Source organism: Thalassophryne amazonica, chromosome 16 (assembly GCF_902500255.1).
Source record: "Thalassophryne amazonica chromosome 16, fThaAma1.1, whole genome shotgun sequence".
NCBI classification, from domain to species: Eukaryota; Metazoa; Chordata; class Actinopteri; order Batrachoidiformes; family Batrachoididae; genus Thalassophryne; species Thalassophryne amazonica.
In genome coordinates, this window is record NC_047118.1 from 82,608,981 (window position 1) to 82,634,830 (window position 25,850).

General features: G+C 41.1%; 1 protein-coding gene across 5 annotated transcripts; it reads right to left on the reverse strand.

Annotated features, from left to right (window-relative positions):
- Nucleotides 1-7,067: 7,067 nt before the first annotated feature.
- On the reverse strand, nucleotides 7,068-24,324 carry LOC117527546 (serine/arginine-rich splicing factor 2-like). Of its 5 annotated transcripts, XR_004565555.1 has the most exons (4): nucleotides 23,765-24,239; nucleotides 12,940-13,249; nucleotides 10,699-10,769; nucleotides 7,068-7,263 (listed from the first exon to the last, which is right to left on the reverse strand). XR_004565555.1 is itself a non-coding variant. In XM_034189940.1 (3 exons), exons 2-3 carry the CDS (start codon nucleotides 24,124-24,126, stop codon nucleotides 12,958-12,960), a joined length of 654 nt encoding a protein of 217 aa, XP_034045831.1. In that variant the 5' UTR covers nucleotides 24,127-24,148; nucleotides 24,246-24,324; the 3' UTR covers nucleotides 8,925-12,957. The 5 variants fall into 5 exon arrangements, 3 of the variants coding, with proteins under 3 accessions (XP_034045831.1, XP_034045830.1, XP_034045832.1); XR_004565554.1 differs by having other exon boundaries at nucleotides 10,699-13,249; XM_034189940.1 differs by lacking the exon at nucleotides 7,068-7,263 and adding an exon at nucleotides 24,246-24,324 and having other exon boundaries at nucleotides 8,925-13,249; nucleotides 23,765-24,148.
- Nucleotides 24,325-25,850: the final 1,526 nt, after the last annotated feature.

Here is a 25,850-nt window from a genome sequence, read left to right on the forward strand (position 1 = left end):
TCTAGAATAGAATTTAAGTCGTCTTCTTACTTATAAGGTTTTGAATAATCAGGTCCCATCTTATCTTAGGGACCTCATAGTACCATATCACCCCAATAGAGCGCTTCGCTCTCAGACTGCAGGCTTACTTGTAGTTCCTAGGGTTTGTAAGAGTAGAATGGGAGGCAGAGCCTTCAGCTTTCAGGCTCCTCTCCTGTGGAACCAGCTCCCAATTCAGATCAGGGAGACAGACATCCTCTCTACTTTTAAGATTAGGCTTAAAACTTTCCTTTTTGCTAAAGCTTATAGTTAGGGCTGGATCAGGTGACCCTGAACCATCTCGTTATTCTGCTATAGACTTAGACTGCTGGGGGGTTCCCATGATGCACTGAGTGTTTCTTTCTCTTTTTGCTCTGTATGCACCACTCTGAATTTAATCATTAGTGATTGACCTCTGCTCTCTTCGACAGCATGTCTTTTTCCTGATTCTCTCCCCTCAGCCCCAACCAGTCCCAGCAGAAGACTGCCCCTCCCTGAGCCTGGTTCTGCTGGAGGTTTCTTCCTGTTAAAAGGGAGTTTTTCCTTCCCACTGTCGCCAAGTGCTTGCTCACAGGGGGTTGATTTGACCGTTGGGGTTTTTCTGTAATTATTGTATGGCTTTTGCCTTACAATATAAAGCGCCTTGGGGCACCTGTTTGTGATTTGGCGCTATATAAATAAAACTGATTTGATATCCCCCCCATTCCCCAGTCACCACAAATCCATAATGGACTGGTGGTTGCGATCACCCAAGTACACCATTATGCCAAATATGAATGACATCGGTCAACTGGTTCTTGAAATATCGCGCTGATAAGCGAAAACAGACGGATGGGAATGCTGATCGCTATATCACCCTATATTTCATACCAGGAAGATATATATAAAGCAGGCAAGGACTTCAATACTGCTCACGTGAAAATTAGTGACTAAGTCACTGTCAGAAAAATTTGGACAAAGGTTGTGAACCAAGTACATATATAATCCACCTCAAACGTTTTCCAAAAGTAGAAAGCTCACAGCTACAAGTTAAAGGCATTCAGTTACGTGGTCATGAACATTATTTTGGTCATAAACAGAAACTACATAAGAACACGGATACTTCAAAGTAACCACATCACCCAGACCAATATTTACATCTTTGTCTGATTTTTTTTTTTTATATATATAAGCCTATCCTTGGAGAAGTCAGTGGATCATAAACATCTCTAATCTTCAGCTTCAGTGCAACATTACTTTGGCCGCGCAGGCAGTTGTACAACCCAGTTCCAATGAAGTTGGGACGTTGTGTAAAATGTAAATAAAAACAGAATACAATGATTTGCAAATCCTCTTCAACCTATATTCAATTGAATACAGCACAAAGACAAAATATTTAATGTTCAAACTGATAAACTTTGTTTTTGTGAAAATATTTGCTCATTTTTGAAATGGATACCTGCAACACGTTTCAAAAGAGCTGGGACAGTGGTATGTTTACCATTGTGTTACATCACCTTTCCTTCTAACAACACTCAATAAGCGTTTGGGAACTGAGGACACATTGAATATAGGTTGAAGAGAATTTGTAAATCATTTTTATTTACATCTTACACAAGGCCCTAACCTCATTGGAATTGGGGCTGTAAAACTCATTTTTACAAGCTCCAGTGAGGCTGAAACATCACCGAATTTTTGCCTTTGATTGGCAAGGTCTGAATAAGCTGCTGGGGGCTTCAATGACATACTTTATTTCCAGTGTCACAATACATTAGTCTGTAACGCAGTATTGCAACACGTTACTGTTCTAAATCAATCACACTACAGCTCTTAAGAGCACGTGCAAAGCCTACTGGATTCACCTGAACGCAGCATGAATATGTACGACGGGGCGGGACCACTCCTTCCACAAGGCGTGCTCACAGGCGAATGACGTCACCGACAGGCGTGGAAAAATTCACGCATGCGCACGAGGGTTCAAGCTTGTCTGACGTGAAAACATGAATCAAATCCATATAGTTAAAAAAATATAATAAAAAGGTACGATACTTTATGGACAGACCTCGTATACACAGGTGCAAAAAATTATAGGCTGTTCATCTACAACAAAAAATTATAGGCTGTTCATCTACAATGATCTCCAATGCTTTAAAATGGACAAAAAACCAGAGACGCGTGGAAGAAAACGGAAAACAACCATCAAAATGGATAGAAGAATAACCAGAATGGCAAAGGCTCACCCACTGATCAGCTCCAGGATGATCAAAGAGTCTGGAGTTACCTGTAAGTGCTGTGACAGATAGAAGACGCCTGTCTGAAGCTAATTTATTTGCAAGAATCCCCCGCAAAGTCCCTCTGTTAAATAAAAGACGTGCAGAAGAGGTTACAATTTGCCAAAGAACACATCAACTGGCCTAAAGAGAAATGGAGGAATATTTTGTGGACTGATCAGAGTAAAACTGTTCTTTTTGGGTCCAAGGTCCGCAGACAGTTTGTGAGACGACCCCCAAACTCTGAATTCAAGCCACAGTTGACAGTGAAGCATGGTGGTGCAATCATGATGATATGGGCATGTTTCTCCTACTATGATGTTGGGCCTATATATCGGTATGTGATATATAGGCCCAACACCATAGTTGGGCCTATATAGTAGTAGTAGTATATAGTAGTTTTCTCTGGGCCCCTCCCCAATCGGACCGGGAGTGACATGTTTAGCCGCATGTTCTCCTTGAATTGCTGGCTGTCTGAGTGGTGTCCAAAAAATGAGGTGGGCTTCATAGATAATTGGCAAAGCTTCTGGGGAAAACCTGGTCTTGTTAGGAGAGACGGCATCCATCCCACTTTGGATGGAGCAGCTCTCATTTCTAGAAATCTGGCCAATTTTCTTAAATCCTCCAAACCGTGACTATCCAGGGTTGGGACCAGGAAGCAGAGTTGTAGTCTTACACACCTCTCTGCAGCTTCTCTCCCCCTGCCATCCCCTCATTACCCCATCCCCGTAGAGACGGTGCCTGCTCCCAGACCACCAATAACCAGCAAAAATCTATTTAAGCATAAAAATTCAAAAAGAAAAAATAATATAGCACCTTCAACTGCACCACAGACTAAAACAGTTAAATGTGGTCTATTAAACATTAGGTCTCTCTCTTCTAAGTCCCTGTTGGTAAATGATATAATAATTGATCAACATATTGATTTATTCTGCCTTACAGAAACCTGGTTACAGCAGGATGAATATGTTAGTTTAAATGAGTCAACACCCCTGAGTCACACTAACTGTCAGAATGCTCGTAGCATGGGCCGGGGTGGAGGATTAGCAGCAATCTTCCATTCCAGCTTATTAATTAATCCAAAACCCAGACAGAGCTTTAATTCATTTGAAAGCTTGACTCTTAGTCTTGTCCATCCAAATTGGAAGTCCCAAAAACCAGTTTTATTTGTTATTATCTATCGTCCACCTGGTCGTTACTGTGAGTTTCTCTATGAATTTTCAGACCTTTTGTCTGACTTAGTGCTTAGCTCAGATAATTATAGTGGGCGATTTTAACATCCACACAGATGCTGAGAATGACAGCCTTAACACTGCATTTAATCTATTATTAGACTCTATTGGCTTTGCTTAAAAAGTAAATGAGTCCACCCACCACTTTAATCATATCCTAGATCTTGTTCTGACTTATGGTATGGAAATAGAAGACTTAATAGTATTCCCTGAAAACTCCCTTCTGTCTGATCATTTCTTAATAACATTTACATTTACTCTGATGGACTACCCAGCAGTGGGGAATAAGTTTCATTACACTAGAAGTCTTTCAGAAAGCACTGTAACTAGGTTTAAGGATATGATTCCTTCTTTATGTTCTCTAATGCCATATACCAACACAGTGCAGAGTAGCTACCTAAACTCTGTAAGTGAGATAGAGTATCTCGTCAATAGTTTTACATCCTCATTGAAGACAACTTTGGATGCTATAGCTCCTCTGAAAAAGAGAGCTTTAAATCAGAAGTGCCTGACTCCGTGGTATAACTCACAAACTCGTAGCTTAAAGCAGATAACCCGTAAGTTGGAGAGGAAATGGCGTCTCACTAATTTAGATCTTCACTTAGCCTGGAAAAAGAGTCTGTTGCTCTATAAAAAAGCCCTTGTAAAGCTAGGACATCTTTCTACTCATCACTAATTGAAGAAAATAAGAACAACCCCAGGTTTCTTTTCAGCACTGTAGCCAGGCTGACAAAGAGTCAGAGTTCTATTGAGCTGAGTATTCCATTAACTTTAACTAGTAATGACTTCATGACTTTCTTTGCTAACAAAATTTTAACTATTAGAGAAAAAATTACTCATAACCATCCCAAAGACGTATCGTTATCTTTGGCTGCTTTCAGTGATGCCGGTATTTGGTTAGACTTTCTCTCCGATTGTTCTGAGTTATTTTAATTAGTTACTTCATCCAAACCATCAACATGTTTATTAGACCCCATTCCTACCAGGCTGCTCAAGGAAGCCCTACCATTATTTAATGTTTCGATCTTAAATATGATCAATCTATCTTTGTTAGTTGGCTATGTACCACAGGCTTTTAAGGTGGCAGTAATTAAACCATTACTTAAAAAGCCATCACTTGACCCAGCTATCTTAGCTAATTATAGGCCAATCTCCAACCTTCCTTTTCTCTCAAAAATTCTTGAAAGGGTAGTTGTAAAACAGCTAACTGATCATCTGCAGAGGAATGGTCTATTTGAAGAGTTTCAGTCGTCAGGTTTTAGAATTCATCATAGTACAGAAACAGCATTAGTGAAGGTTACAAATGATCTTCTTATGGCCTCGGACAGTGGACTCATCTCTGTGCTTGTTCTGTTAGACCTCAGTGCTGCTTTTGATACTGTTGAGCATAAAATTTTATTACAGAGATTAGAGCATGCCATAGGTATTAAAGGCACTGCGCTGCGGTGGTTTGAATCATATTTGTCTAATAGATTACAATTTGTTCATGTAAATGGGGAATCTTCTTCACAGACTAAAGTTAATTATGGAGTTCCACAAGGTTCTGTGCTAGGACCAATTTTATTCACTTTATACATGCTTCCCTTAGGCAGTATTATTAGACGGTATTGCTTAAATTTTCATTGTTACGCAGATGATACCCAGCTTTATCTATCCATGAAGCCAGAGGACACACACCAATTAGCTAAACTGCAGGATTGTCTTACAGACATAAAGACATGGATGACCTCTAATTTCCTGCTTTTAAACTCAGATAAAACTGAAGTTATTGTACTTGGCCCCACAAATCTTAGAAACATGGTGTCTAACCAGATCCTTACTCTGGATGGCATTACCCTGACCTCTAGTAATACTGTGAGAAATCTTGGAGTCATTTTTGATCAGGATATGTCATTCAAAGCGCATATTAAACAAATATGTAGGACTGCTTTTTTGCATTTACGCAATATCTCTAAAATCAGAAAGGTCTTGTCTCAGAGTGATGCTGAAAAACTAATTCATGCATTTATTTCCTCTAGGCTGGACTATTGTAATTCATTATTATCAGGTTGTCCTAAAAGTTCCCTAAAAAGCCTTCAGTTAATTCAAAATGCTGCAGCTAGAGTACTGACGGGGACTAGAAGGAGAGAGCATATCTCACCCATATTGGCCTCTCTTCATTGGCTTCCTGTTAATTCTAGAATAGAATTTAAAATTCTTCTTCTTACTTATAAGGTTTTGAATAATCAGGTCCCATCTTATCTTAGGGACCTCGTAGTACCATATCACCCCAATAGAGCGCTTCGCTCTCAGACTGCAGGCTTACTTGTAGTTCCTAGGGTTTGTAAGAGTAGAATGGGAGGCAGAGCCTTCAGCTTTCAGGCTCCTCTCCTGTGGAACCAGCTCCCAATTCAGATCAGGGAGACAGACATCCTCTCTACTTTTAAGATTAGGCTTAAAACTTTCCTTTTTGCTAAAGCTTATAGTTAGGGCTGGATCAGGTGACCCTGAACCATCCCTTAGTTATGCTGCTATAGACGTAGACTGCTGGGGGGTTCCCATGATGCACTGTTTCTTTCTCTTTTTGCTCTGTATGCACCACTCTGCATTTAATCATTAGTGATTGATCTCTGCTCTCTTCCACAGCATGTCTTTTTCCTGGTTCTCTCCCTCAGCCCCAACCAGTCCCAGCAGAAGACTGCCCCTCCCTGAGCCTGGTTATGCTGGAGGTTTCTTCCTGTTAAAAGTGAGTTTTTCCTTCCCACTGTAGCCAAGTGCTTGCTCACAGGGGGTCGTTTTGACCGTTGGGGTTTTACATAATTATTGTATGGCCTTGCCTTACAATATAAAGCGCCTTGGGGCAACTGTTTGTTGTGATTTGGCGCTATATAAAAAAAAAATTGATTGAAATTGATTGATACCAGGTATCATGGATCAGTTTGGATATGTCAAAATACTTGAAGAGGTCATGTTGCCTTATGCTGAAGAAATGGGTGTTTCAACAAGACAATGACCCCAAGCACATTAGAAAACCAACAAAATTAATGCCTCGCAGATGAAGGAATCATGCAAAACTGGTTATACAACTAAATACTAGTTTAGTGATTCACAGGATTGTTAAAAAAGCAGTTTGAACATAATAGTTTTGAGTTTGTAGCATCAACAGCAGATGCTACTATTATTGTGAACACCCCCTTTTCTATTTTTTTTTTTTTTTTTTACTAATAGCCCAATTTCATAGCCTTAAGAGTGTGCATATCATGAATGTCTTGTTGGATTTGTGAGAATCTACTGAATCTACTGGTACCTTGTTTCCCATGTAACAATAAGAAATATACTCAAAACCTGGATTAATCTTTTTAGTCACATAGCACTACTATTATTCTGAACACTACTGTACACTGTTGGTCAACTTGTTAGCACTGAGCATAGAGTGACGACTTTCAGTGTATTTAAAGGCTTAGATACCACAAGCTTTCATCTACAATTTTTCCCCGCACTTACATGTACAAAATAAAAGCTATTTCCAGTACTGCCTATGTTGCCTAAGTGACCGGGGGGTGGGACCCAAAAAAAAAAACGGGAGACATTTAGACAAAACATCCAACTTTAATTGAAGTCATGTGTCTGTTCTGTAGGAAAGCTTTTTGTACAAAGGGAGAAAATGTAGCCACTGTACCATCAGTAGTCACAGGACCATTCTGGAGAATACTGGATACATCTCAGCAGAGCAACACGCCACCTTAACAGCTAACCAGCAATATGCAACCGCTACACAACTGCGCCTAGTGCACAAAAAGATACAAGATTAGAATCGTAAGTAAAAAAAAAAAAAAACTAAAAGATACTATCACTGCCAGTTAGGGGTCATTATTGTCACGCATGGCATTCAATTTTGTTTATTAGAAAACAGTTTGATATTTCTCCAATTCACTCAAACATACTCTTGTTTTAGGGGGGCCTTTTTTCCACTAGTCTGGAGGAATTTGTCCATCAGACGGACAGACAGTCTGACGTGGGTCCATACAAAACCTTCCGTGAGAAAACTGGTGATACCACTCAGGATTTGTCTTCTTTATGATCCATTTGATATTGTTTCTGGTGTTTCACTCAACACACAAGAAAGGCACAGCTGTAAAAGTCTTGGTGTTACAGGAAGTGGCACAGCACGTTTGCCAAATTATAAAAGAGGTATAAAACTTATTCCTTTTTTTTGCCTTGATTTCCTTGTCTGGACAGGATCATTTAACAACATATGGGAACAAGTGTTTATACGAGGTCTGTTAGAAAAGTATCGGACCTTTTTATTTTTTGCAAAAACCTGATTGTTTGAATCACGTGTGCTTGCAAGAGCAAACCTTGAACCTTTGTGCGCATGTGAACTTTTTCACACCTGTTGATTGCATCATTTGCTGGTAAGCAGCCTTTGTGTGAGGTCGTGTGTAGTGCTCTCGGCGGATATTAATTGCAAGGAAAAAGACGGAACGACTGGAGCAGCGCCGCATCAAATTTTGCCAGAAACTGAGTGACAGCCAGGTAGAAACCATTCAGATGATTTTAGGTGGCTTTTCAGTCGTGTGACTATCCGAGAAATTCTGGAAGAGGTGGGCATAATTTTTCGGAGTCCAGCGTGTCCTGTGAGACTTCAACACCAAGCTGCCTTTGCTCTGCCGTCAGCTTCGGCATGAATTTCACCGCCGCTCTTTTCATGGCCAAATCTGGAATGTGCCAAAAAAGTGCTGATGTCCACCTCTTCCGCAATTTCTCGGATAGTCACACGATGGTCCCGCATCACCACAGCGTTCACTTTGGAAATGATCTGGTCATTTCAGCATGTTGATGGCCGAACGGAGCGTGGCTCGCTCTCCACCGTTGTGCGGACGTCTTTAAACCGGTTGTACTGCTCCTTAATCTGTGTGATGCCCACAGCATTGTCACCGAAAGCCGTCTGAATAATCTGAATGGTTTTCACCTGGCTGTCGCCCAGTTTCTGGCAAAATTTGATGCGGCGCTGCTCCAGTCGTTCCGTATTTTTCCTTCCAATGAAAATCCGCCGAGAGCACTACACGTCCTCACACAAAGGCTGCTTACCAGCAAATGACGCAATCGACGGCCGTGAAAAAGTTCACAGATGCGCACGAAGGTTCAAGGTTTGCTCATGCAAGCACATGATTCAAATCCATCAGGTTTTTGAAAAAAAAAAATAAAGTCCGACACTTTTCTAACAGACCTCGTATATTGGGATATTTCTCCCTTAACAGTGAATTCCTTCCCAGCTTTGCATGAATCAAACTTTATTAAAAAAAAAAAGTACTGGTCCTTACAATCACACCAAGCACACACAGAAAAAAAAAAATACAAGTTTCTTGAAAAATTAAATGTTTGTGGAGCTTGTTAATCCTCAAGGAGGTGATTTGTCACAGTGATATCATCTAGTTTTCTTTTATTTTCTGGAGCCTACCCCAGCAGTCACTGAGCGAGAGGTGGGGTATCCCTGGGCACACTGCCAGGCATCTAGTTTTGTACTCAATCTGTAGTTTTCACTGACTGCTGAGCAAAAATTATTGTAGCAACCACATGAACCCAAGTGAAAAGAACCAATCAGGGAGCTTACAAATGTTACAGCAAATCCCATTTGTTATAAGTTGGAAGAGCAACACTGCTTGACTTTTACAACAAACAGAAAAATGTTTTTGAGCAACAGGACCGTAGTGTGACACGCTACAACCTTGTCACATGTTCACCTGTAAATTTCACAATCAATTTTCTCTGCAAATAAAGAACCTGTCAAAGGAATCAGCTTCACTGTGACAATAACATAAAAGCAGTTTTGTTAACAGGCCGGGGGGGGGGCGGTGTAAAATCTGAACTGATTAATTCACAGTATTTGCAAGTTGCAATTTCAAGCTGTTCAAGGATGCTGAGGCTGCTATTTAACTAACACGTTGGCATTTCCTGCAGTGTGTTTGCTTGCCATTTACAAAAAAATAAAATGCCACCAGCAGTTAAATCAAACTATTCTTTCACGTAGAGCCCAGCTGACACGGATTGTTTTGAAGACAGATACTGATATTAGGGCGTAAAATAAATAAAAATGTATGCTGCCAATATATGCATTAAAGATGCCAATGATTCCTAACTTATTTTTCTGGCAAAGAAATGTAACTGAGGCTTGATGTTTTGCAGTTTAACCATGAATTTATTATAGATAATTCTGAAATATAACCAACCAATGCATGTCATGCTGCTGTCACATTACTTTCACTCAAGTTGGCAGTCACCCACTTCAACTGAAAATAATGGCAGCTTGTTTAATCAATCTATTGAAGCTAATGTCAGCCAGGGGGCATGGGGGCCCCAGACATGCCCGACAGCATTTCCAACATTTTCCTGCACTGTTTATTTGATAAAAGTTTTCACACCAGCAAAAACAATGCCCATACCGATACATTCAGGAAAAGCTCATCATACTGGCTGATATATCATTCGAGCTCTACAGCTGCTGATGTAGCTTCCAGCCACCAACAGCAACGTGACACTGTGACTTTACTCTTAAAACAGAAATATCCAATTGGCTGTACATTAACATTCTCCAGCCACACAATGAAAAGACAGTATTCTGACCCGTCTACAGACTGGTGGCACATTAATAAAAAGGTAAAAGGTTTGGTCAGGAACATCACATCTGTGCGTGGGAGTACGGTGGAGGATCCTAGTCAACTGAGCTTAGCTGAACACGGACTAAACAGAAGCATGCGCATAAAAAAAAAAAAAAAGCCTGATGTTTCCATAGCCAGACAACCGGCCCGGCTATGAACTGGGCCGGGTACTGGCCTGTATGTTGGAGTGGGAATTTCCACTCCTAAACGACCAATTGGAGAGTAGCGCTCGCGCCACATCATAAGTGAGGCTGACGTCAGCGTCTCGACCGCCAACCAATCACAGGAGAGAGAGAGAGAGACCAGTATCTGGCCCAATTCAGGGCCGGTTGTCGAGCTGTTTCCTGCAAGACTGAATGTACAGCTGACAAATGTTATAACTGTGACAAACCCTCGTGTGATGGAACAAGATCATGACAAATTCTTCTCCACATAAAGCCAAATTAAAAGACTGTAGATTCACTAATCAAACATATAACAAGGAAATTAAAACTGTAGTAAAACACGAAAAATCAAAATCCATAAAACAGATCAAGGCATGGAAGACAAAAAAAAAATAACCTTTTACAAGACAAAACTTGCTTGTGTGGGATCCAGTCTTGGACTTGGAGCTCCTAAGTCTTCCCCTGAAACTGTCAAAAACAAGCAGCTGTTAGAAGGCTAATATATACACTCAAATAAAAACAGCTTAGCACACCATGAAATACGGTCCTGGACTGCTAATGACATCTCTGTAAATAACTAAACATTTGTCTTATTAAAACTGGAGTCAATCCTTAAATGATTCTTGATAGGATTCAAATAAATTTCAGCTGTGGGACTTTAACAGCCCGCACAGCGAGCACATCCAAGCGCTTCACTTTTTAATATTGGATATTTAAAGTACTCATTTTTCACATGGACCTACCATATATATTTTGATTATGGTTTTATCATATTGATGTCTGAATGTGCCCATTTTACAATTATGTGACATTTATTATAAGAGTTGTTTTTTTATAACTACATTTTACATTCTTAGGCCCCGTGTCCACGTAGTGCTTTCTTCCAGACACCACTATTTTTTTCTATGGCTTTAAATGAGAACAGAGTGTATGCAACTGTTTTTTGTTTTTTTTTTGGTGTGTGTGTGTGTGGTCACTTTGAGTGCCTTCAAGTTTAAAGTCCCTGAATTTGCCCAGAAAGTGGCTGCAGTACATTTTCACGTAAATGGGAGGTTTATTTTTACTGATCTGTCACAACAGAGGCAAAAAAAAAAGCCACTACTCATCTGTGACAGCAGATTGGACAAACACTTGATTCTTGAAGTACATCATAGCCTAGTCAGTGGCAGCTGACTAGGCAACTGAAAACACTGACAACAGCTGGGATGAAGCATTTGTGTTCTCGCTCTCATCACTTTTTTTAAAAAATACTATATTCGGTACTTTAACGTTTCCCATAATGCCCCTGGCAGCCCCCTGCGCTTCCCAGAATGCACCACGGTGCTAGCAAAGTTCCAGCGTCTCACAGCAAACAATGACTAATGAGGATGTGAATTCCAGCGAATTCACGGACGATTATGATGGCACACTGTCCCAAGTTGAGAGGGTTATCAAGAGGAGGTGTTGCGCCTGTGATGAACTTATGCCGTGCCCCAGTGTTGTCGTCTAGTACACACTTCACGACGTTTTACATTGTGCCCTAAACTGGAACTCTGCTGAAACTGATCTCTTGTGTGAGTCACGGACCACGAAATGGAGCGAGATCACAACTGCGAAACACCGAATGGACACAGGGCCTTAGTTTCTGCATTTTGAAAGCATTCTCTCTGGTGTGATGCTTTCTGAATTCTATACATTTTTTATCTTAGTTTGATCTGGAAGACGATCCATTAATTCAAGCAATCAAACCTTAGAGGAAAGAAAAGTAAGTAACCTATTGTTGCTCGACTTTTGTGACTAAACAAGATCTTTGTTAACTTTAGCACAGTTGTAACTACACTAAGTTCGTTACAAGGGTATTGGATGGGGGTTAAAGTTGGACAACAGAAGTGTAGCTCGACAAATGTTCATGCAGGCCACTCCCCCCAATCTTTCATCTAACAAAAGCCTAAATAAATCAAGTTCAAATTCTGATTCCCGATGACTATTTGATTCATAATGAATTGGTTGCTGTAGCCCTACGTGGTGTAAGCGTACAGATTAACAGACGTTAAATTGAAACTGACACAGGAGGAGCATTGAACAAACCTCAATTCCCCTCAAGCACCTTCACCCCCCCGGCTCAGGACAGAACCTGGTCGTACAATTTATGTCCAATGGCGGGTACACACAGCCGTACCTCAACACCACACCCCAACACTGCCTGCCTCCAGCGTGCTGCATAGACACTCTCAGCCGGCAGCGGTTTGGCAGCTCAGCACACACCTACTAACTGCTCACAATGCCTCAGCTCAAACGGCACTTTAACAAACAGGAAGCTGCAGCTTGGGAAGGAAAGAATTCCAGATTTGGTTTATCATCAGAGCTGTTCCTAAAAAAAAACGTTGCTTCGTATTCAGCCCACCCAAAATCCCTCAAAGGGGTAAGAAAATACAGTCTTATTACTTGTAACTGAACAATAATTGCTGATTCCACTTACAACTTACCAACCTGTAAATAGAAATAAAAAAGAAAAGTCTAGAACATAAAACTGCAAAAACATGGGAATACACAGACTGGTGAAAGTTAAACTTTAATTTGTATTCTGGCAAGAAATCATGTCCCACCCACTGAGGTTAAAATTCACAAGAAAACATAAAAAGCTACAAACCTCACTCACCTGTTCCTGGGCTTATCATCACGGGGACTCCCCTCCGTTTTCTGCTGATGATTTGGGCAGACTCTTAGATCTCGACCTGGATCCTCCTTTAGAAGAGGGCGTGCGGCTTCTGGACCGAGACTTGGACCTGGACCTAGATCTGGAACGAGAATCTGACTTGGCCTTGGTCTTCTTCCTCCTGGGAGAGTGGGATCTGGACCTGGAGTAGGATCTGGACCTGGACCTGCTGTGGCGATCTCTGCTCCGTGAACGAGAGCGGCTCCTGCTGCGAGATCTGCTGCGTCTCCGGCGCCTCGGGCTGGGGGAATAGCTGGGTAGATTCAGTGGGTACAGTTTTCATCTGCTTTTACTAATATTAAGAAAACAGCTGTCACCAGATCTCACAGCTAACTCTGATACCTCTGCCGGGTCTCCAGCTAACGCAGACACTCAAAGCCATTTAAAGCGACTCCTCACAATCATCCATTCACACCGATGTCAGCATGCCGCCACGCAAGGCGCTGAACTGCCAAGCAGGAGCAGCTTGGCCATTACGGTCAAGGGGATTTTCCTGTCTGACAAAACTGAACCGAGGTCCTTCTGGTGGCACACAGTTTTTTGGGAAGCATGGCATTTGAATTTTTGTCAATATGCAGATATTTTCAACCTCACAAACATGGGTCGGGGGTGTTCCCTTCTCATTTAAGAGCACTAAGTCTCTCTTGCACTATAACTGACCTACATCAACTATTTAAAAAATGAATCAGTATAAGTGAAAATAACTCATTTTGCAGTAGTTTATTTTGTTCACTGGATACAAAACTCAAAATACAGTCATTATCTGTATATTAATAGACTTACTTCACATTGATAAATTTTTTACAAAAATGTTATCCCACCTTTTAAATCATATACAAGTTTATATAAAATGACAGTAACTAATTATAAAGTATGTATCATTACACAAACGTTCAAGCTAATATGAACAATTTAACATTTTTTTCCTTATTGTAACTTTAAGGGTGCAAGTCCCTTCAAATCTGGCAAAACTGAAAATTTTAAATTTTTTGTTGGGCCAGATGAAGTGTTCCACCCCAATCTTGACACACAACCAGGGCTGTACAGTGTGAGCGTTTTGCTCGCATATTGCGCCTAAAATTTGATTGTGCAAGGAAAAAAAATAAAACAGGCGCACGTGTGCGAGAATGTATTTCAACCCTTTCATTCGCATTTTGCTCCTAAAATAAATACAGTGGTCCCTCGCTATAACGCGGTTCACCTTTCGCGGCCTCGCTGTTTCGCGGATTTTTTTAGTTCAATTTTGCATGCTTTTTTTTTTTTTTTTTTTTTTTTTTTTTTTTTTTTTTACAGTGCATTGTGTTCCACGGCCTCATCAAGCAGCCGGTCGCGACACCGCAAAGGGAGAGCATGCGCATTGTGTTCTGCGTGTCTGTTTATAAAAATCTTCTCACCCAGAAGAAAAAAAGAGCGCCAACAACTACCCATAACTGTGTTCTACACTTGGAAAAAGACACCTGCAGTGAGGTGTGAGTCAGTGGAAAAAGACGTGACAGCGCAGCGGCGCCAGGACGAAGAGGCGCAATCAGAGGAACTGTGAAATACTGGTCAGTCACTATTAATAATTTCTTATGTGTCCAACCTCATACGTTGATCGTTAAAATTAAATTCGTTAGTTCTAAAAGCCATCATAATTATTTATAGGAAAACGTTCTATTTTTATTTCTCAAACAAATGTTTGGGCCTGAAAACAGGTTGGTCTTATTTTTCTACTCAGGTTTGAACTTTGAGTGTTTACACACGAGAGAAAAGTGAGAAAATGTTCATGCCTGATTGAGAAAAGTGTATAAAGTGTGTAGTGAGGGGTTTTACAGCTTTAAAACGTCTATAATAATTGTAAAAAAATAACGTTGGCCACTTCGCGGATTTTGCCTATAGCGGGCTATTTTTAGAACGTAACTCCCGCGATAAACGAGGGACCACTGTATATCCCATAGAGAAAACCATTCCATCTGTACAAATGGACAAGAGTCTACAAGAGTCTAGTTGATTGAATGTAGCTAAGCGTAGCAGGCGACCTGAGTATAAAAAGTGGGACTGGGATGTTATGTGTGTGTGAGGGTTTAAAATAACACAAGAAATACAAAGCAAAAAGTAATGAAATGGACAAAAGCAATGATGTAAATAACGATAGAAAAGGAAGTAAAAAACAATGAAATAAATACAATAGAATCATATAAAATGTGCATGTGTGTGGAAAAGGTACACTCTGTACAGTATGTGTCTTTGCGTTAATAATAAAATTGTATCAAGAAATTTCACAGTGCTCCTAAATTTTTTCATTTAGGAGCACCTGTGCTCCTAGTGAAAAAGCTAAGCGTACAGCCCTGACAACTTGTATTACACAGGGCTGTGAAATGAAAAGTGCGAAATCCAAGGAAAATTTGCAGGGGGTCTGGGGGTGTAACAGCTCCCCAGGAGCCGGGGTCTAGGGCCCTGTGGGGCCCCAGAATTAAATTTTTATCTAATGATACTTTTTCAGCATCTCCTGGAAGAACAAATCTCAAAATTAGTGGATGATGTAAATGATCCTCTATTCAAAGTAAATGATCCTCTATTCAACCTTTTATTTGACCCGTCAATGGTGATGTTGAAACAACAGATTATGACATGGAAGTAGGACCTGGAATGATTTTCCTTTTAATTGTAAACCAAATTATGCATTAACTCAGAACAATTAAACTACATGAAATTTATGAAGACTGAAAAGACTGTTACAGCATTTCAAAAACCACAGCCAAAGCTTAGAGAATATTTGGAAAATCATGGTAAAATATCAATAACATACCTTATAATAAAAAGTCACATATTCTTGTGTAAATTCATGCAGCCTAAATCCATTCAAAGCCACAATGTCTTTTTTACAATGAAAGTAAGTCTAGATTCGTGAAAAAAGTCACAATCTTTTCTAAAATCCTGTTTGAACAGCAGAATATTTATTTTCCAGGGAGAGAAAAATTCTTACAGTGTTTCCTGATGACACAGTTCACTTTTCCCGTTTCATTTATCTTTCAGGTGTGTTGATGAAGCAGCGACGATTCCACGGATTCTTGTCCTTATAAGACTTTTTCAAACAGTCTTTCTCGCCATCTTCTCTCTGTGCGACGTTGCTCCGTGACACAGACATGCTGCACAAATCTTTTAAAAACTTGAAAGCTCTAAAAGTTTGGGATGTCCACATGCCAAGTTTAGCTTAAGCGGCACACAGGGGCCACAGAGCGTCGCTGCAGCAACCAACCAGTCCTGCTTTATGACAACTGTCGTTAACAGCTACACTTTGAGTGGCATTTTTCCCTCTGCGAATCTCCACGGATCCGAGGAAACTGATTTGTATCTGTAACACACACACATCAGTGTCCGCGGACTTATAAAACTTACACGATGTCGTAAAAAAAGAGAACGCTTTGCAATAAGCATTTTAAAAACTCAGTGATGTTCACGATTAAAGAACACCAACACCCCCCCCCCCCCCCCCCCCCCCCCCCCACACACACACACACACACACACACACACACACACACACAATGAAATCCGCGGAATCCCGCGGATCTGCTGAGTTTTCACAGCCCTGATTACACTACCAGCCTTTAATCCAAAACATACATTGTGGTTCAGAAAAGTACAAAGGAAATGACAATTCAAAGAAGTCAAAAATAATATTTTTCAGTGTCAATTCAGATTGATCAATAGGAGTATTTATGGCACATTAATGCATCAACTTGTTCAACCCTCACTCGAGTTTTCGAGTTTTGGCAGAAGCTTTGGAGCTATTGATCATCTTTGTTTTCAAATTCTTGGCCACCTTAAAATCCTTATAAATGTGTTTTTACTTCAAGATTAATTTCTGATTACTGTACATTTTTAAAGGTAAACTTAAGAAAAAGAAGATATTATTATTAGGAAATATTTGCTGTTCATCTGTACATTAAAGCCACAACTTGAGATGATTTCCTGAATAACAAGGAATTTTAAAAAAAAGGCACAAAAAGTAATGTGTACATTAAACAAAATGAAATAAACAGCGCTGTGCTATTTTTTTTATTTTTATTTTTTAAACTAAGTTATTTAAGGCTGAGACTTTTCTTGCGGTTATGGCAGTAACAATTAACCGGTGTAGCTTTATTTGGTAAAAATAAAAATAGGGAGAACAATTTATGAATATAAAACATTTACTCAGCTCAGCAGGTGAAAGCTAACTTTAGCTGATAAACTTCAGCAAAGCATTATCATTTTCAATCAGAAATTTTTTTGCGTTGCTCAAACTCATTAAGCTTGTGGATTTGACTCACAGACTGAGAGTAAAGGTGCACTGACATGAGAATGACAGACTTGCGCAATAGCATGACCTGTGTCGTGACGAACCGTTCTTTGTTCTACTAGCTGCCATGTGCTCTGTGCTGGACGCTGCATATATAAAACAATTATTTTGTGGCAGATTAATCATTTTTTTTCTGCAAACAGCTCTAATCACTTCCTGAATCACAGAGGAGGCTGCAGCTGGAGCAGTTTGCGCGCCTAACAAGCTACAGAAAGCATTTTGAGCCATCTAAAAAGATAATTATGTCTTGTTTACATTGTCATGGCTTGATAAAACAGTTGCGTGTTCTTTCCTTCTTGTCTGAAGCTGTTAAAGTATGTTTATAACAGATTTAACGTCTTGTTACAATCCTTCAGATGAGCTGCGCTCTGATGCGATCCGCTGACGTCACCACCTGCTCTGTTCACTTCTTTACTCCACCTGACGAGCTGCACGTCGTGTTGGAGATTAGACTGCGCCACATAGCACGACATTTGTGTGAGAAAGACTTTTTGAACATTTCAAAATTCTCTGTGCGCAAGAGCACGCACAGGCAACCATCTGGCGTCCTGTCTGCACCCGTTAAAGATGAGTTTACTCTACAGTACAACACAGGTCGTGATGTATCATGAACCAAAAGCATGCTCATGTCGGTGCACCTTTAGAGTTAAACTCTCCTCAGAGCAGCTGCAAGCATCACCCATTAACTCCACTTAACATTAGTGGAGCAGATAGGCAGAATATTTGACTTTGACGATAAACCCATGAAATTTGACACACAGAGCATACCAAACAAATCATTTCTGACTATAGGGGCATCTCAGAGGTGGCCATTTTCCATTCAGGTAGTTAAATAATTGTAAAACCATTACAATATGTAATATTGGTGACATTATACATGTTTTTGAACTGTGACTAATGACAGTACAGCACAGTACCCTACTTTTCAATGTTTCATTAATTGCTATTTACAAGAATTATCCAGTAGAGGGAGCTCTAAAAATAGACTGAACTGCTGAAGCTTTTAGTCATCCACTGTTCTCTGCAGTAAGACTAGTTGGCGCAGATTTGATTGCTGCAAATTTGATTGTGAATTGTTCTGTAATTTATGTCTGTAGCATGGCCCAAGCAGAGGGTCACCACTTTGAGTCTGGTCTGCTTGAGGTTTCTTCCTCAGAGGGACTTTTTCCCCTTACCACTGTTGCTCTGGGGGTTAGTAAGGTTAGTCCTTACTTGTGTGAAGCGCCTCGAGGCAACTCTGTTGTGATTTGGCGCTATATAAATGAAAATAAATTGAAAACTGAAATTGCAAGAAACGTTCGAGCAGGTTTTCTCAATACTAAAAAAGTGAACGTAAAAGTTTTTAATTAAATGCATTTATACAAGCACTATGTTTATTAATCCTCATTATTAAGCAAGCTAGCATTTATGAAGGGGCTGTGAGTACATAGGCACCATATTTCAAACTGATCTGAAAATGTTATTTCATTGGTCAAAATATCTGTATTCAGTTGGTTTGGGTCCGATGCTGATCTAAATTTTTGGGACTAATCTGAATGTACATTTGTATGCTTTCAGCTTACCTTGACTGGCCTGATGCAGCTAACTGTACTCTTCCATATTACCGTGCTGACAGCTGACAAACCTTCCTGGTGGTTTCAGCTGATGCTAGAGCTAGAAGACACTGTTCTTTATGTAGCATAGTGAATTGTGAGACAACGACCAAACTAATCAAGTTAGTGGACCCTACTGAGTCTGCAGGACTCGAATTAGTACGTGCATGTGCTAGTTTGTGCATATGCTACCCTGTAACATGATAGCTAAGCAGAGGGCTCGAAATAGTATGTGCTAGTTTGTGCATGTATTATTCGAGCAGTGCAGATAATTTTATACTCCACTAGCACTATTTCCAGTGTGTTGTCTTCATCTTCCCTGCGTTTTATGACTCACACACACAGAGCAAGTTGCTGTGCTCCATTTGTTGCGGCGCACGCAGGTGAAAAAAAAAAAACATAACACTGGCTGCCGCTGCGGTTCCTTACAGAACCCGGGAGAGGGAGAGGTCACTTAAAGTGATATTTTTCTGGCCATGATAATTTGTGCACACGTTTTCCTTTAATTGAGCCCACGAATCATTAAAACGTGCTCTCAAATTAATAAAATGCGCGCATATTTTCCTGGCCGTGATAATTCGTGCGCACGTTTTCCTTAATTGAGCCCTCGAATTAATAAAACATGCGCACGTTTTCCTTTCGTTCAAAATTAACTCCATATGTCCTAAATTGTCATCCTCAACGGAGAGACGCTTCGCCCTCAGCATCCTTTTTCATGGCATCAATGTGCAAACGTGAAAACATGATGGTGCAAACGATGCTGGGCAGCTGGAGTTCCCTGTATGTCCTTGTGTGCCCAAACCATGATATATCCTGACCAGATCCATTTCTAATGGGGAAATGTATCACACTGTCTGCTGGTTTGTTGACTAATAGTCAACATTTATGTGTCAAGACAATATTGAATAATTGAGTGCACGTTTTACAAATTGTGGCCACGTTTAAGTAGATCGTGCCCCTGTTTTACTCAAACAATACTTAAAACGTGCGCACATTCTCTCCACATGCAAAACATTTTGCGATGACACTTCCAGGGCTCCCTAGTTCCTCGCTCTCTCTCCCCTCAAACTCTGTCATAATTGTGTTATAAACCAGTCACCATTTGTTTTATTGTACATCTGTGTAGTTAATAAATAAAATAATCTTCATGGATGATTCGCTCACGCATGCACATAAAAAAAAAAAAAAAAAAAAAAGAGAAAAACTGTCTGCTGCTGCTGCTCTCCCCTCAAACTCTCCCCAGAGAGGAAGGGTCTGACACATCAGAGGAGGAGTTTTAAGGTTGATATAAGTGGGGGGGGTGGGGTGTCCAGGGAACGGAGCCAGAAGCTGAAAGGCAAAAATAAATAAGTAAAATAAAAGGCAGGGAAGCTGAGAGGCAAAAAAAAAAAAAAAAAAAGAAATATAGTGAAAAGGTGGGAGGTCTGGGGTTTTAGCCATGCTCATGCGCCAGCGAAGCATTTAAAAAGTCTGAAGGACATAAATGACATGGTGAGATGCTGAAGAGAGTCACTCGTCACGTTCATGACATATATATACTGCGAGCTTTGCGCTGCTGTGCAGCGCTTTGCCAGTAATATTTATATGTCACTCTATGAAGCTCGCTCTATGGTAGATGAAGGCACAAAACAATCCTTAAATGGCAAAAAAAAAAAAAAAAAAAAAAAAATCTGCCCAATGGGGGGAAAAAAAAAAAAAAAAAAAAAAATCCCACAAACCGGACATTTTCATAAAAAGCCACAAACCAACGGTAGACGAAGCCGCAAACAAGAAATGACATGGTGAGATGCTGAAGAGCTTCGCTCGTTCATGTCCGTGACATATACATATTACAAGTGCCATGCAGCAGCATGAAGCTCGTTCTATGGTAGACGGAGGGACAAACTGGAAATGGCAAAAATTCAGCCCTAGTGGAGAAAAAGCCACAAACCGGCGGACAACATTGCCGTAAAAAGTCACAAACCAATGGTAGACAAACATAGACAACATTATAAAGAGGGGTAGATGCTGAAGCGCAAGAAATGTGGCCACCATCTTGGACGAACATAGACATTATAAAGATGAGTAGACGCTGCACTGGTTGCTGAGGCGCAAGAAATGCAGGCTGCCAACTTGGAGCAGTCACTGCAGTGAATCTATCACAAGGCACAGTGTAGGTTTGATTTTATAATCTTATTTTCTTTTTAATCTTTATAACGTGTTTCAATACTTTGGAGGGGACTGTATCCTAAGCTTATGAGTGCAAAATGAGTGTGGCATCATTACTGTTTTGTTTCAGAATGTTTAATTTTCACTGTTGCTGCACCTTGAGTGAAATCATAGTCATATCGTATATCATATTGATATGACAATATTGCCATAGGATAATTTGGCCATATTGCAGGCAAAGAAAGAAAAATGCTTAAAAAGGCAGGGAGTCTTGGGGGGGGGGGGGGGGGGGGGGGGGGTCTGAAAGGCAAAAAAACAAAAAAAAAAATGTTTAAAAAGGCAGGGGCAGAGCTCCCCCAGAAACTGAAAGGTTTTAGCTATGCTCATGCTCCATCGAAGCATTTACAAAAAAGAAAAGTCTGTCAGACCTAAATGGTGAGATGCTGAAGAGATTTGCTTGTCATGTCCGCGACATACATATTACAAGCAAAGCACCGGGAAGCTCGCTCTATGGTAGACAAAGTCACAAATCGGAAATGGTACAAAAAAAATCTGCCCAGGACAACATTGTCGTAAAAACCCACCATCCAGAAATGACATGGCGAGATGCTGGACTACCTAGAAAGCAAAATCTTGGGTATAATTCAAATAAGCAAAAAAAAACAAGATACAGACCTTTCTAGCTATTTTGTTGGAGCAGCAAGACAAGCTGCACATACAAGCAACAAGTAGCTCATCTTGTCGAGACACCGTTCGTTTTCGACCACTGCATACTCGCCACCAAGCGCTGATACCCCATTTTCCAAAGGCAAAGGCTATTCGCCCAACCGCTGGGCAGATAAGTCATACAATGAACATTACACGCCCAACCGTTAGGCAAATAAACATCTTACCTTATTCACCCAACCGTGATTGTGTATTTAACACGTTGTGCATCCAAACTACGTTTTTTACTCCACTTTTTAAAGGCTCTACTGCGATGTGAAAAGCAGCGCATGTTTGACACATTTAACAGTGCCGTCTTTAATTACTGCGAAAATGGATGAAAGCACACAAATTTCTTAAGTATTTTGAATAAAAGCCTGTTAATGACAACAAAACAGTTTTTATGAACAAAATGCTGCTTGTTGCCTGTAAGATGGTGTTAGTTTGACCCAGTTCCCTGAGGGTGATAAGCCAAACAGAACCGCTTTAGATCACAGCCCTTCCGTGGACTGTGAACCCTTTCGCAGCCGGCGAGAAAATAGCATGCTCATTGTTCGGTTGTGGTTGGGTGTATATGCTCACGTATTTACTTTATTGAACCAATGGTTGGGCGTATCTGGTTGTAAGCTCTGACGTAAAGCATCACATAATAAATCTGTTTCCGGGTCCAAAGACCTGCAAGTTTACAATTAAAGTTATGTCTGTATGATGCTTTTAAGGATCTACAGTTTAAGTTTAGTTTGTGTTTACAGTGTGCGCAAACATCCCTCCCGCTGTTCTCCGCCTCCACCTCTTAACTGTATTCGTCTGTTTCTAAGGTAAGAACAATTAAAAGTGTTTTCCCCTTTTACTATATATATTTTATTATGCACAGGTAAAATATACATGTCTGTTAATAAAAAAATATTACAATAATCAGGACGTTAAAGTGCAAACTTCACTTTTCCCCGAACGACATGAACAGGAAGCGATTGCAGCAACTTCCATTGAAAATAACAGAGAAACGACCTGAGCTTCTGGCATTTTTACATAAAACAAACGCAATAATGTCTAAAAACCCAGTTAATATATCCAGGAGAGTTTTACGCACAATATACAATGAGTTTTATGTTGCTATGTTAATACTGTTGTCCGTGTGCAATGGTTTAAGTGAAGCCTGATCGTCTCAGTGCAGTTCTCAATGTTAATGACAGCGCACTTTTTTTGTTTGGAGCTGGTGTCATATACAATTCTTTCCGCCACACAATTCTTTCTGCCTCACTTAGAAAACAGCGCTTGGAACTTGAGGTGGATGAATGGATGATGAAAGAAGCAAAACACCTTCACAATTTACGCTGGTATTTTGATGAATTTCTGAGGAATGAGTACGAAATGTATTGATTGGAAACATTTTTAGATACTAACCGTTCTCCAAGAAAAATTTCTTGGACTGGTATCTCAGTATCCGCCTGGACGACTCTGAAATACCCTGTGGGTATTTGTTCGTTCGTAATATTCTGCAACGGCAGTCATCTGCTCACTAAACACTTGCATTTTTGTTGAGTCCATGATTAACCAGTGTTAACGATTAAAACAGATCGAGTTTACTTCTGCCCTGGTACCAGTTGACAGGTAGATGCAGACGACAACGAACAAATAGATCTACGAGCGTGTAACATTCCACGCTGTTTTGTAAGCAAGGCGAAAAGAATTGTACCTGACACCTTAAGTTGAAAATCACATGATGCGTTACATCACACTTAACAACCGTATAGCCACTCCGTTTTCAGAACGGTTTGTGCCGACACTACACACTCAACATGAGCGCTAGTCTCACCGGATGCTGAAGAGCTTCGCTCGTCCATGTCCGCGACATATACATATTTCTAAAATCCATCAACTTTTCTTTTTTTTTGCCACATAACTACACCAAGCACCAACATGGCGCCTCCCGAGTATTTCCAAGTGTCATAAACCTGTTATTTTTTGTTTTTACTTTATTTTTATTTAAAAAAAGCTTCGTACCTTCTGCTTCGGCGTCCGTAGCCGCTGTATCTGCGAGGCGGGCCGCCCCTCCGTCCTCCTCCGTAGTGGGAGTCTGGTGGTCTTCCGTACCGGGCCATTTGGACTCGGAGCTCGCGGCCGTCCAGCAGCGCGCCGTCCATGGCGTCCATCGCGTCCTCGGCGTCTCGCTTGTCGAAAAAGCGCACAAAAGCGAAGCCCCGACTCTCCTTGGTGTAGCGGTCTCGGGGAATGTAGACGTCCCCTACACGGCCGTACTTCTCGAAGACGCGTCTGAGCGTTTCGGGGGCCGTTCGGTAGGTCAGGTTGTCCACTTTGAGGGACGTCATGCCGTCGACATCGGGCGGAGGCCTTCCGTAACTCATGGTCCTCAATCGACCTTGCAAGCTTTGAGGAAAAAGTAAACCAACAGTCACTCGACGGAAGACGTAGAGTAGCGTTATATTAAAAAACCTCCCGGTGTTTGTGATTGAAATTGTCTGACCTTTTTAAACAATAAACCCGTTCAGCTGAGGATTAGCAGTTAGCCTAGCTTCTTCCAGGCGCGAAGTGTTACTCCGTCGTCGTCTTCTTCTTCTTCTTCTTCTTCTGCGGCGTTTAACGGCAGCCGGCGTCCTTATTGTTGCATTGCTGCCACCTACTGCATCAGTCCGTTATAGCAGTAATAAATCCTCTCGATCGATCGATCTCGATCCTCTTTCAAGTATTTAAAAAGCCAACACTTCCCCTCTCACTTGACCATATGGCTAAAATAGTCAAATACCTAATACAGAAATTTCTTTCAGGATTATCCTTCTAAATTCCGAGAGAAGCTCTTGCCTTTCTCTGGAATATTTATTACAATACATGAGAACATGCTGCACTGTCTGTGGATATTCCGCCAAACATAATCCATCCTGATGCTTTACTCTCTCTCTCTCTCTCTCTCTCTCTCTCTCTCTCTCTCTCTCTCTCTCTCTCTCTCTCTCTCTATATATATATATATATATACACACACACACACACACACACACACGTGACATCGGTGTGTTTGTGTGAATGGGTGAATGTGAGGCACAGCTGTAAAGCCCTAAAGCCCTTTGATCATCTGATGCAGATGGAAAACCGCTATATAAATGCAGTCCATTTATATACAGCAAGGAGCAGCGTCTTCGTGTGATGGTGCAGCGTACTGTGATGGACTGTGCCACTGTAAACAGATGGTGAGTGTGTGTGGCAGAGGCAAGCTGGTGTGCTGTGCTGTATATGGTAGTTAAAGCCTGACTCCCCCGACAGCTGAAAGGACTCTCTGGACACTCAGACCAGAGCCCAGGTTTCAGCGACTGGTCGGGGCGTCAATCTCCCATCATGTCCACAGGCGGCTTTTGGTACGGGTGAACTGGGAAGTCGCCCAAGGTGGCATTTATTGGGGGCGGCTACGTGGGCACAAGCACTTAAAAAAAAAAATTATCTGCTCCACAAAATGGTTTTCTTGTGACTGTGTGTGGAATTGACAACTGCTGCCCCCTGCAGTTACACAGGCGCCCTTGCTTGCCGGGAAGGACAGAACATAGAAGCAGGTTGTGGGCTTAAGTCAGTTACATCTCGACTTTCTTCCAAATAATGCACATCTCATTCATAATATTATAAATACAGGGCTATATGTCCTGCACGTTTGTCTGAATTGTGTGAAATGGCAAATAAAAATAGGTGGTATATCTCCTACCTAATGCCTGCTGCACACAGAAAGGATTCAGCTGTGCCTCCAGCTACAAGCGGCAGAGGACGCAGCCGAATCCTCTCCATGTGCAGCAGGCAACCGGGGACTGGCGCTCTCCTCCCCGGGTCGTCTGCTCTGCTGTGACTCCGTCCACTTAGGACACAGCACAGAACCTGAATTCTGCACCACATTTTTCTGCGGATCATCCAGGGGAACGAGGCAAGCAGTTTATGAAATAAAAGACATTTGACAGCAGACAGACAGGGTTGTAAGAACGGGTTTGAATCTCAGCAGAGAGGACAAAAAGTTTGCAGAAAGGACAGTCTGCCTATTTGTAAAGATGGCTTAGAACTTATGCTGTGTTCACATTACTAGCTGAAGTGACTGAAT